General features: G+C 33.7%; 1 protein-coding gene across 1 annotated transcript in view; it reads right to left on the minus strand.

Moving 5' to 3' along the window:
- Positions 1 to 13858, minus strand: part of LOC148954169 (multiple PDZ domain protein-like) — a 416101-nt gene that overhangs the window by 40664 nt on the left and 361579 nt on the right. The window contains exons 34-35 of the mRNA XM_089086188.1: positions 13317 to 13386; positions 3415 to 3645 (exon numbers count right to left, since the gene is read on the minus strand). Coding sequence (XP_088942314.1) covers positions 3415 to 3645; positions 13317 to 13386 — 301 coding nt within the window. The remainder of the gene's footprint in view (positions 1 to 3414; positions 3646 to 13316; positions 13387 to 13858) is intronic.

Genomic DNA, 13858 nt, shown 5'->3' on the forward strand with positions numbered 1-13858 from the left:
TTTCCATTTTTATTTTCTCTGTGTCTCTATTTTTCCTGAATAGCCATCAAATACATGCAGAAAAGAATCTGTTTGGATTAGAGAAGAGTCATAGAGAAACTTAAACAAGGCTGTAGAGTGTGTTTTTCTAGAGTTATAGGGTTTCCTAGAGTTTTTGTAGAGCTAGGTATTTTTCTAGATGCCAGGTTCAGACGTCTTTTTTGTCGGGTATCCTCCTTTCTCTTGTTCGCTTCTTGATACATCTTAAGGCTAATAATGACAATCTCCCAGTGGTTCCCCTGAGAGTAGCTGGCACAAATAGTGGCATAGTATTGCAAATTTTAGTCACCATTCAGCCACTGGCTATCCTGCCCAGCATCTGACCATGAGGCAGGTCATTTTATGGAATACACTACCGAGATTGGATGAACTGAAGCCAGTGATGGCTGCAAAAATCAGACCCGGAAAGTAATACCTCCACGATATATGAACCGCGGATAATAATATAATAATCTAAGATTAATTCTTAGAGCTAATATTAGGACACTAGATGCTACGGTAATGACAGTTGTCAAGTTTGGTTCTGAAGTTTAAGTGCTTTCAGAAAGTAGAAGAATATTAGATACTTTATATGCTAGATGTTTTATCTGTAAATACGTTTATATTATTTTATTTACACGTTAATATGTTAGATATTTTCTACGGAATTCTCCAAACAATAATGTTATGTATCCAAGGCCGTACCCAGAGGGGGGAAGGGGGTAGTGTGGTTTGAACCCCCCCCCCCAAAATGTTTGTTTGACTCGTAAAAACGTAACAAAAATAGATATAAACGAATTGTGTATCCGTTTTTTGAGTTTTTTTGTGTAAACCTCCCCCCCCCCGAAAAAAATCTTTGAGTAAAACCCCCTCCGAAAAAAAAAATCCCGGGTACGGCCTTGTATGTACCTGTACTGGCTACTATATGTTGAGAAATAAGAAGCAAGAAAACGTGCTTCAATCCCACTGTATATAGCTGCAATACAGGAAAAGTAAAACCCGGCCAATTTTTTAAATAATAGGCTGCCGAACTCAGTGGCATATAATTCATGAAGATTGAAGGGAGAAAGGGGAGCCAAAATGTATTTTCCAAAACTTGGGGAAGGCAAATTAGTTTTTTTTTTTTCAATGAAAATACCAAGAAAAGACATTTTCGAATGGAAATAGCCGCCCCTCCCCTAAAAAAAATAATATTCTTCAAAATCTAAGGGGATCTAGGGGGCACATGTCATACCCTGCACCCCCTCTAATTGACGTTAATGCGAAAGGCCCTGTTTTGGCAAACCAGCTGGGGCAAACAAAAGCAGGGGGGTAGGAGGAGGTCATATGACAAGGTTTTAAGTGAATTGAGATTTCATGGGAGGGATTAAGAGGTGAAGTTCTTAACAAATTGGAGAGGGAAAATGCAATTTCATGGTCTAAGGCAGCTGATATTGAACTCCAGGTACCATATTACCATGCAGAGATCAATCCCACTGTGCAATCACAGGGATTGTTATGGCCGCAATAAAAATAAAATATCTACGTATTAAAATACCTGTAAAAACTTCTATAATCTATTAAATATTTATATAAAAATATAAAATTTTATACAAATAAGTTATCTATCCACCTATTGCCGTCGGATACCATAGCTTTCAAACTTGATCGTTCCAAAACGTAGCTCTAAAATTACTTATATAACAAATTAAAATAAATGATAACAACAGACAAGGGAACGTCACTAACCATAGTAGCAAGATTTAGCCTTGATTTATCAAAACAGATTTTATCCTAGAATTAATTTTATCCAGATAGATTTTATCCTAGACTGAATCCCTTTGATTTTATGTCCTGAAGTGGCACATTACATCTGGGCTTTCTAGTAAGGGACCCGAAGTTCAAACTTTAACAACCCGTTGCAGGGCTGGAATTTGATTCCGGCGATGTGATTATGCAAAAACATCTCCACAACAATCCAAACAATAAGAAGAAGAAAGAAGACATTAGGTCTTATTTCAGTAAAATATATATCTGTCCATTACCACCGGACGTAATTGCTTTCAAACCTGCTCACTCTTCCAAAACGTCGCTCTGTAATTATTTCTATAATAAATTCAAATAGAAAGATAAGAACAGCCAAGGGAACGTTATTGACCACAAAAATAAACGGTAATAAATTCAATATCCAGATTCACGACGTCCAGAACGCTGTTAACCTCACAGAAATTAAAAAAAAAAGTTATTTTGCTTCAATTTCTTAACAATTTCTTGGGAGCTCTCCAAAAAATTCTCATTCCAATGGAGAGAAGATGGATACAAAGTGAGGCTAAAACACATTAAAAACAAAGAAATATAGTCATTTAAGGGCGTTACTCTTAGATTGAAGGTATCCCGTGCCGTGAAAATGAAATCTGAGCGCTTTGATTGGTTAATCGGAAATTTCCATAGCCACAAATATCTCTAAAATTAGGCAAAATCGCAGATTCAATTTTAAAGACCTCCATGCACAATTATGCAGTTTTTAGTATAGACAAGCGGCAAATTTAAATAATATTGTCATTTATCTTAATGGGGGCGTGTTTGGGCCAGGGACCCCAATTATTCATCAGGCAAATGTCCTATTTTTCAAGATTTGTCCTTTTCTTTTAAGCTTATTCTTTTTTTTTTCTTCCTCGGTATCTCTTACCGCGTCAAGGTAATTAACTAAGGTTCAGAGAAATAACACCCGGATTATAAATCATCAGCTAGTTAAGACAGATTTTTGTGTCCTTTTGGATGAATAAGAAAATTGAAATACCTTTTTAGGTATCTTTTTCTGATAATCTTCGACCGTCCACAAGTGCTCAGAGCTTGGACGGAGGGAGGTACCTGCATATGTTTGGAAAGAGGATCTTTATTTTGGCGTTTCAGATATTTTGGAATTAGAAGTTAATACTAAGGTTTTCCCTGATTGTATTCTGACTATTCGTTTTTCCCTAGTATAGGCCAGATTAATGAAATTAATAGCTGAATATTTTTTTGGGAGCATTAACTTTCAAGTTCAGTTGCGTAAACCTTAAGGAAGAAGGTACCCAGGAATACGGTGTTGTAGAGTAAAAGAGGGTTAGCCTACAGGTATAATTTAGCCGATTGGTTACCACAGCGTGCGCCCCTCTCCAAATCAGCTCCAATTGTGGCCGCTTTTGGTGACTACTCAGCTACACCAGAGCTTTGAGTGATTCTACACTTGCGTTTTCTCGGGGATGGTTTTATAGGCTATGCAAGTAGCCCCCTGTCGTAATTCTCATTTGGTTCGTGGTGTGCGCCACAGTAATACAACTGGCACATTTAGATATAAAAAAGACACATAAGAAACACTGACACATGTTGAAAAAACTTGGAATGATGACAGAACAAAAGAGCCGAAGGACTTACAGTGTCATAATCAGCACCTAATAATTCATCTTGATTGACAGCTAATATCATATCACCTACGACAAGGCCAGCTTGTTCAGCTATAGAACCTTCTTGTATATCAGATATGAATATTCCATTACCAACTTCAGCATGTTTTCCTTCAATGATCATAATGCCTAAACCGGTTTGACCTTTCTTCAACTGAAGCAATCTCAAGTTCTTAAATCGGGCATAACGTTCTTCTGGAGGCTAAAAAACGTTGAAAAAAAATTTAATAATTAAAATAGAAACTTGAGATAGTATCAGAATTAAGAAAGTTTGTCATATCATAGTGGTTCAGTTGCCAAATCAATTACTCTATAAAATTACCACGAAAATTACAATGTAGGCTACGAATGACAAAAATGTAATGTCAAATATCTGATGGGAGAAAAATTTTATGATTTTCACAATTTCACATTCAATTTCACGGTTATTCTTAATAGTTCTTTAAATCTTTTTTTGACTTAAAAAGTTAAAAGCCGATCAAAGAGTTTGATATTCAAGTCGGATTTTAACAAGTGATTGCTTTTGTTTTTGTGTTATTTGTTTTCTATTACCCCTCCCCCTTCAAAAAAAAATCGTCGTTAAGAAGATTATCCTTATGTATAGTCACCAAGAAACCTAATAAAGCCTTTAATTACATCCATTGCTTACTTTTTTTGTTTCCCCTGTTTCATCATGAAGAACATTTCTCAATGCTTATAGAGGAGCCTCCAATGGAAGATTAGGTTTGATTTTTCTTTTTGCGTCACCCAATAAGAATTAGTAGCAACTATTTGCCAAACTTCTATCTGGAATAGTTTTGTTGTGGACTTTCACCTAAATTTATTCCAACTAGGTTGACAAGATAAATAACAAAAAAGAGTTAGTTCCCCATTTACTCTCCAAGTTTGAAGTTTTCCTTGTAGACTTGGGTGCTGCCAAGTTTCCTGGGAAATCGCTTTGGTCTTGTAAACTTCAGAGACTCAAATCTTTGGCACTTTAAATGGCTCTTATTGGAAAACTTAAAGCTAATACCGCCATTGACAGTTTATTACCACAGAGTCGAATTAACAATTGAAAATTAAATAGAACACCAGCACAAATGTATAGGGCAAACTGATAGGAAAAAAACTTAACTTTGTGTCTGAGGAAAAACAACGAACGTCATCTAGCGTTACCCAGCAAAATTATGTAGTAAAATATAGGAAACTTAAACTAAGACGTTTCTCTTCAGTTTGCTTCAACTATGTTGACAGGATAAATAAAAAAAAGAGCTGTTTCTTTCAATTTACTTTGCATTTAGTTTGGGGGAAAAGTCGAAGCTATTAGCGTCATTGACAATATAGCGGTATACAAATGAATTAAAATATGAAATTTGGGAAAGCACTAGCAGCAAAGGTTATGGCAAGTTTATAAAAGAGACATTTTGAGTTTGTCTCCAGAAATAAATAGCCAACCTCATAGTTGTCTACATATACACATATTATATCTACAAATCCAGTTTTTTTTCATATTTGATTTTAAACTTAATTTAACTTATAATACATAATTAAATCTAAATAGAATAAAAGATCTTCAAATAACTTTTCTTCACATTTGAAGTTTCCTTTATAAACCTCGGTGTTGCCAAGTTATCTGGGAATTTGCTCTGCTCCTGAACAAAATTCTAAGCTGGGGGGAATAAAAAATTTGGTAATATAGCAAGGATCTCATGGGGAAAACGAAAAGCTACTACCAGTATTGACAATATAGCGGTATCACAGATTATATATTAGGTTTCACCAGATATCTCACTCCGCGCAAAATATATGGGCCGAAGCGTTCCTCAATTACATTGGCTATCTAAGAAAACTTGCCCCCCATGTAATGTCGCGTAATGGCAACGCTTGGATTGGATAACGCTAACGCTCCGTCCGCACTAGGATTGGACAACGCTTCGCCAAGGAAGTGTCATTGGAGACCGTCAACCTTTAGGAAGCCAATACTCTGATCAAGTGGCTTTTGAGGTTTGCAAAAATATTGAATTGAGAAACCTGCACAGGAATCAATAGTTTGTGGCAGTATATAGTTGAATTTAAGAAAAAAATGACAATAACACAGGCACTAATAATTTGGCAAACTGATTGGATGGAAAATTCAAGTTTGTCTCTGATAAAAGACAGCCAGCGTCATCTAGCTCTAAGAAGCAAATCACAAAATTTATTACAGAAACGAAAATAAAGATATTAGTTGTACCTTTTCGAATTTTAGATTTGCTTTACTTTGGCGGAAGGTAAAAGAGCATGTTTTGTAAAAAAAAAAGGCACAAAAGACATACTTGTACATCTTTATATCCTCTTTAGAATCAATTCAGTTTAAATTTATTCGTTAAGATTAAATTCAAAATCAAAAAGATTATTTTGTTTAAACAGCCTAAGTTCAGCGTCCTAACCTAGCCCCAAATTGTTTATAATCATTGAAAAATATTAAACGATTCTTCCATCTAGTCTTATTCTCATAGTTTGAAGTTTTATTTCTAGACTTGAGTGTTGGAAAGTCTTCTGGGAATTTGCTTTGCCTTTGAAGAAAAAGATAAAGTTGGGGGAATCGGGGCATGCAGCCAATAAGGGTTGGAGAAATAGAGAGAGATCTTGAACTTATACGACTCTGACTTGAAGAGTATTTTTATTAAAATTGTTTATATCCAGTTGTTTTCTTTAAAAGGTTTCACTTCGTTTGTTAGAAAGATTGTTTGATTGTTTTTACATCATTTTTGGATGAACTGAAACTTTTGATTGAAAATTAGCAGAGTCATTAATTGGCAATGACCATTTATTGACAACATTATTTTCATCAATAATTTGTTATTGTCATTTGACAATCAATATTGAGCTCCTAGAAGCGTGGAAGCTAAATCAAAACTGCTCAAGAGCGTCGAACTCAATCTATTATGAAGGGTTCACTTTCCTTAAAAAATGAAAATTTCGAATTAAGATTAAATCACGCCTCACAGCTAGATCAAATTAGGGTACAATAGAAATAACGGCACATTGCTATTTAGGTCCCAAAGTCATTAGTTTCTCAAATCAAATTTCACATTTCTCCCAGATTCCTATTTTTTTATCTTACATTTCTCATTTCTACACTTCCTCTCCCCCCCCCCCAATAAAGCTAAGTTCTGCTACAGAATACTCTGAAATGTCGGAAAAAAGAATTTTAATGGTCCCCGGATTGAGCATCGCCGGAGAAAAAAAGTTTAAATTAGCCAGGGTCACTAGAGGTCTTATCTGAACTAAAACATCTCTTTTATTTCTTGATGTTCTTGATTATGACAATTTTTTGAATTTTAATTTTGGAAAGTGGTTTTTTAAAATCCAACATAAAGATCATTTTTTTTTAATCGGCTGAATTTTTTACTTGAAAATCGATACTGTCATTGCGAATGAATTCAAGTTATCTGAATGTCGGAATTCGTAAGTGAATCACCGTGCTCATGTTTACATAGAATTTAAAGAAGACGGTTCTTTCAGCTTACTATAGCGGACTATTCAAATATTTTGTATATTATTTGGTGATTCACTTCCCTTTTTCCAGTTATTCTTCCCCTTTTGCTCTTCTTCTTTCTCTTTCCGAGAAGTTTGCTTTTTTTGGTTTCTTTCTTGTGATAAAGGGGACGCATCGAGTTCTCTTTCTACTTTCTAGTTCTAGTTCTTTTCCACTTCTCTTTCTACATTTGTTAAAAATCGGTACCTTGCTTACTATGTTGTTTATTCAATAAAAAAAAAGAAGTTGAATTTCAGCAGTAGTTTGCTTCAACATAATCTCTTAGAACCCAGTGACAATAATTCACGAAATTGTAGGGGTGAGGGGCAAAATATATATTTTATATTCTGAGGGGGGGGGAATTTCAATTCTTCCAAATAAAGTACCAAACAAAGGTATTTTTTCGAAATCTTGGGGGGGGGGCAAAATGTAGAACGACCTCCCCCCCCCAACAGGCATACCTCTTAGAATACAAAGAGTTTCAAGGGGTTTCGCAATTACATTGCAATTCGATTTAATTTACAAATTCATTCCGATTTAATTCACATAGCACCCACATTTATATTTTATTCAAGACGTTACCCAAAGTAGTGCGCTCTATAAGTTATGTTTTTATATATTTCAATCTAAGATATATTAACTTTGAACAAATATTTTTTTTCGTTAATACAATTTTACTGAGATGCTCATTTATTGGACATTCTATGCAGAACAAAAAATATGTAGCCATTTAGGGAGGGGGTTAATTGAAATTTTGGAGTTGGCCCCAAGGACTTCCTAAAGGAAGAAGATTTAGTATTCTTTTCCGTAATGGTTGTTTGTAATTTCATTTATAACAAGTTTTTCCTTCATTTTTTATTCTCTTAGGGTATTTCTTTTTTCTTCTTTTCTTTATGCATCTTATTCCTGGTTGCCCACGATTCTGTGGCATAGCCTAGACATTGGGGGGCCAGTAACAATTTTCGGCTTCAGAAATAGGATTTCTTTCTTTTCTAATTTTATTTTCTGAATTAAATTTACCTAAAAATCATTTATTATATCCTAAAGGGCTCAGCCCCTTTCTTGAATTGTTTTGCCAATACCTATGGGAAGTTGCATAATTATGAAGCAAAAAAAAAAAAAAAAAAACAAATAATGTTTTTTTTCTCCTTTGCTTCATACGTCATGTATAGCCAGTGTGGTCTTAGAATGTATTTAATTTGTACTGTCGATAGTTAGTATACTGTTATATACTTAGTATACTATCGATAGTTAAGTAATTGAGGGGCCAAAAAAATATTGATTATAAGAGATCATATAGCAAACAAAACAACAGTTATTATGATTTTAAATAGATGAGTTATTTATATACGGGCATTCAACGGTGTTTTTTTAGTCATCTTTGTCGATTACGTTGTGCTTTATTGAATTGTCAAGCTTTACAGAGGATTTCAAAAGTTTTCCGATAATCAATCCTGTAGTTCCAGTCCTAATGTGACCCGACCTTAAAGTAAAAAGGACAACGAAAATGAAATCTGATTGTATGCATAGATTAAGCATTGAAATGCATTGAAATCTGCTTATATGCATTGATTGATATATGAAGAAATTAGGAAAAAATCAGGAATTCAGTTCTCAACGACAAAGACCTTGTCATGCATTTTTTGGTAGTAATGCGTGCAAAAAAAAAAAAAAAAAAAAACGCGGGTGAAAAACCAGCAAAAAATAAGTGACATTAAGCAACTTGAGAGGGTTAGCTCTTCTCTGAAGGCTCAGTGTCTTTAGGAATCAACAGATTGTTAATGTTCAAATTAGAAGTGATGAACAGCGTTTTCGAATATGAATAATTAGTTTTAAAATCGCTGACAAAAATGTTATACTCTCCTACAAACTTACTAATTTTGATACAACCAAAAAGAAAAGTCATGGTTTTGGGTACGAATGGGCCGAAGATGGAACCATGGAGCAAAACATATTTTTATTTTGACATCCTTAGTACTTTAATCCTACACTTTTTATAAACAATCTCATTTTATTCCTATCTTGAAAACCCCAACTCATTCAGATAATCAAAAATTAAAGCAGTGTCTAAGAAGTCTCTCCTCTATATGTTAAAGAAAGTTTGTATCTCTTTTATCCTCATGTAAGTCATTCAAGATACATTGAGTATTTCCCGAGAAGGAACTGACTTTAAGCCACTTGACAACTGACAAAAGGATAGTCCCAAGTGGAACAGGAACGACATTACTTCTATTCCCCAGAGTAATGGACTGGTAAGAGGGTTCTTGGCATCTTAAACCACGGCTTAAATCTAATCCAAAAGCGAATGAAAAGTCACTATACTTAATTAATAAATTGTGAATCATATAGCAGCAAAGCCAATCGGTTGACATTAAAAAAAAAAGAAAAAGAAAGAAAAAACAAGAAAAAAGAATAGGAAAAAAGAAAAAAATCCTTTCATAAAAAGAAAAAAATGCAGTGTATACTCTTTTGAGAGGATAAAAGAAGAATCGTTTTTCCCATCTCTCAATACCAAATCCAAAGTCATCTACCCCACTCCCAAGGTTCCAAGATGTTACCTTGGAATTTAGCTTATGTTTGTAGTTTAATTTAGCTTATGTGTCAGCATTTGTCAGCACACTGGACGATTTAGTCAGCACATTCTTTATATTCCCCTTCCAAACTCAAAATCCTAGCTGCAACCCTGCCTAGGGGGGCCTTAGGGTCCACCCCCACACCCACAATTCCGTATTCCCCCGAATTTATGCACACTTTCGATTGAAGTTTTCAAACATAAATGCTTTTTTAATATCCCCCCCCCCACAAAAAAAAAATCCTACGTAAGTGCCTGAGACGAATAAACTGAGCTAATCCCAGAAAATTGCTTTTTTGAACATATATATTCCTGTTTTTCCAGGGAGAGGATTCAAAAAAATATTGATGGGAAGATTGCCCCAGCATATCTGTACAGAACTGTTTGACACCAAAAGTACCCATAAATTCAACCTTTATGTATATATGTACGTGTGTGTGCGTGCGTAAAGGGGGGGGGGGGAGGGGTCCAGATCAATTTAAAAAGCATAGATATATTGGGTGCACTCAAATAGGGCGATGTTGGTTCCATCCAAATACGGGACTTGCTATTTAATCATTGGTTTTGGAGTTGTACGACTTTTTACCTGAAGAAGCCAAATAAAGATGTGGCTTTCACTAGGAGAGTTTACACCCAATAGAGTTGCAAACTCTCGAAAATGCAGGGGAAGAGGAAGATTTTTTGTCAATAATTTTTAATGAAGATAGAAAATCTATTTTTCAAAATCTAGGGGGCGGGCTTCTTGTTTTTTTTTTCGATTGAAATACCAAAAAATATATTTTTTAAAATCTAAGGGAAACAAAAAAAAATCAATGGGGCAACCCCTCTCTTATTAGTGCCCCTAATACCTATTTTTTTTTTTTAACATATACTCTATGCAAGTGATTCAAGCAGCATGGATTATTCTCCAGAAAAGGAACTGATTTTCAGCCACTTGACTACAAATAAAGGGAATTCTCCAAGGGGAAAGAAGTGGCATTACTTCCGTCCCTCGAGTAACAGACCGAAAAAAGAATCTTGGCAAGTAAACTCATGTCCCAAATTAAACACTGTGGCGAAATTACTGGGAATACAGAATAAGGCGCAGAAACGACTTGTTTAAAGTGACAAAGACATCAAAACAAAAACATTTTTTCACCCCAGAAGCCATCCTAGGTCTATTCACTCCTGAAAACCATAATTTTGTATGATTTCTACTTTGGTTGTTTCAAAATTACAATGTTTTTGAGCGTTATCCCGTCTTTTTTTAGCGTTGCCACGTTAAAGTGTCAAAATTGTCATAAAGTGTCAAAAGTGTCATAAACTGTTTGATGCCTCAAGTCTGAGCTTTTTCGGCTCATTTTTCACCCACGTTTTCGTTTCCTTTTTTAAATCTTGCACCCGCTACTACCAAAAACTGCATAACTTCGTATGAAGGATTTTTTAGTTAACAAATAAAATTCTCATTTTATTTCCTAATTTAAAAAAAAATATATATGACAACAAGTTTCTACTTCCAATTAGAAAGATAGGGTTCATTTTAACTGACCTTGGTACTTCAAGTACGAATGGTATTAGATCCTTATTCGTGATGTAGATCAATTTTTGAAAGTACTATCCCCTTTGCAAAAATTTCATTCGAATTCAATTAAACTTAAACTTTGGATCTATAAATACATTATTAAATTTAAGACATATCAGGATTTAACAAAGTTTATGAGGCTCAAAACACTTTCTTTGAGCCTCATCTGTGCATTAAGGCACAAAACCGACTTGTTTAAGCCGTAAGCGTGAGGATGACAAAGAGGGTGAAAAGACTTCTCTTTGACAGACGATCTCAAGCATTATTTTGAATTTGCAATATGAAATATAAATAAATATGTGAAATGTAAATAAATAAAATATTTGAAAGACAAATGATTACATATTAATACAAATGAAAAATACTTATGAATAAGTATAGCATACAAAAATGACATATAATGAAATGAAATGCAATTGGAATACCAATATAAACCTCAAAATTAAAAATTACTCGTTATTATTCAACATTCGACTAGCCAACCTTCAATAAAAGTGGATTTATATCTGCAGAGTAGCTAGGTTGTGGCACCTCGAAAAGGGTTATAGAAAATTCTTCTTACAAAAATTGTGCTGTTATTTTTACTGAACCTACACAATCAGAATAGCTCCCGTGAAATATAAGGCCAGTTTAAGAGTAAAAGCCTCAAACTAGGTTTTGGCAGTGATAATTCTAAAGGCAATGCGTGAAATTTTTGAAAAAGTTTGGATATGAACTCATCTGCTTCTTCTCGGGGGATTGCTGGTATTTAGTGAAACCATAAAATTAGAAAAAGGCAAAGAGCACTTCACCTGCAGCAATTCACAAAAGATTTATGCGACATATTTCCAAAAAGTTTCGACATGAACTCACCCTGTTATTTATGGAAATGAGTATGGACATAGTCATTGCACCACAAAAAATCTATTTTTCCAAATCTAGGGAAAGAAAAAAAATCTAGGGGGATAAACATAATGATTAGAGCCCCCTCCCTCCAATTTGTGCCCATGAGACCTGTTATAACTTTTAATTTATACAAAGTATTCAGACAGCATGGATATTATTTCCGAAAAGGAACTAATTTTCAGCCACTTAACTACAAACAAAGAGAATTCCCAAAAGGAAAACGAGTGACATTACTTCCATCCCTCAAGTAATAAGCCGAAAAGAAGAAAACTTAGCATGTAAACTCATGGGGTTTAATTACTGAGAATACAAATTAAGGCGTAGAGCTGACTTGTTCAAAATACCATAGACATAAAAAAAAAGTTATTTTTTACTGCCTCCCCCCTCTTTGAGCTATCTCAGATCTATTCACACCTAAGAACTGCAATTTTGTATGTTTTCTCTTTTGATTGTTTCAAAATTACAAATATTTTAAGCGGTATCCCGTTTTGTCAGCGTTGCCACGTTGAAACGTCAAAGTAAATAATTAAAACGCTTAAATTTGACAACACTCTTCGTCCTTATGAATTTAAACATTAATACTCTGCTGATACTTAAAGACAACTAAACCTTCAAATGGAAGCAACATCTTCGTAAGTGGTTTGGTGCCATAGGTTTTAGCTTATTTTTGGCTGATTTTTCACCAACGTTCCATTTTTTAAATTTGACGCCCGCTACTACCAAAAAGCATGGACACCTTTTTCATTAACAATTGAATTCCTGTTTTGTTCCTAATTTTTCCAGGAAACTCAATTTTTTACTTAGCGAATTGAACCGATCAGATTTTACTTTCATTGACCTTGGTACCTTCATCTTGAATAAAAGCGAACTTATGTCTGCAGAGTAGCTAAGCTTTGGCAATTCGAAGCCGATAAGTGAAATCCTTCTAGTTGAAAAATTGCTGCTATCTTTATCAAAGCTGATAGAATCAGAAAATATCCATAAGGGAAGTTCAAGTGAAAAAACATCTAAGTGGATTTTGGCAGCGATAATTTATAAAGCAATGTATGAAATTTTTTGAAAAAGTTTGAACATGAACTTGTCTTTTTCTTCGATGAAAAATCTTAGTAATTACTGAAACCATAGAACCAGAAAGGGTACCATAAGATATATTAAAAATATAATATAAGGCTAATTTTAGTACATAAATAAATCAAAGAACAGTTCGGCTGTAGTAATTCAAAAATGTGTTATTTGACATTTTCAAAAAGCTTGGACAAGAACTCGCTCTGTTTTTCATGGAGATTTGCAGATATTCAATACTACCCCAAGGTTTTCAGGAAAGAGAGTCCCAGAATAACTTTTATACGTACTAACCTGTTCTTCCAGAGTAACTGGAAATCTTGTCATAGGAGGGACAGCCACAGTTTGCAAAGCATTCGGCCGCCTAAAAAAAAAAAAAAAAAAAATAGATATTCAAGACATATTGGCTTCTTAAAGTAAAAAAATTATTTTTTACACCTATATATATTTTTTACACCTATATACACCTATATATATATATATATATATATATATATATATATATATATATATATATATATATACATACTATATACTATATCATATATATATATACATATATATATATATATATATATATATATATATATATATATATATATATCTATATCTATATCTATATCTATATATACATATACATATATATATATATATATATATATATATATATATATATATATATATATATATATATATATATATATATACACATATATATACATATAGGTGTATATATACATATATCATATACATATATATATATATATATATATATATATATATATATATATATATATATATATATATATATATAGGGCCCGATATATCGGCCGGCC

The sequence above is a fragment of the Artemia sp. Qi Xiang Cuo genome, chromosome 3 (assembly GCF_049724085.1).
Source record: "Artemia sp. Qi Xiang Cuo chromosome 3, ASM4972408v1, whole genome shotgun sequence".
Taxonomy (NCBI): Eukaryota; Metazoa; Arthropoda; class Branchiopoda; order Anostraca; family Artemiidae; genus Artemia; species Artemia sp. Qi Xiang Cuo.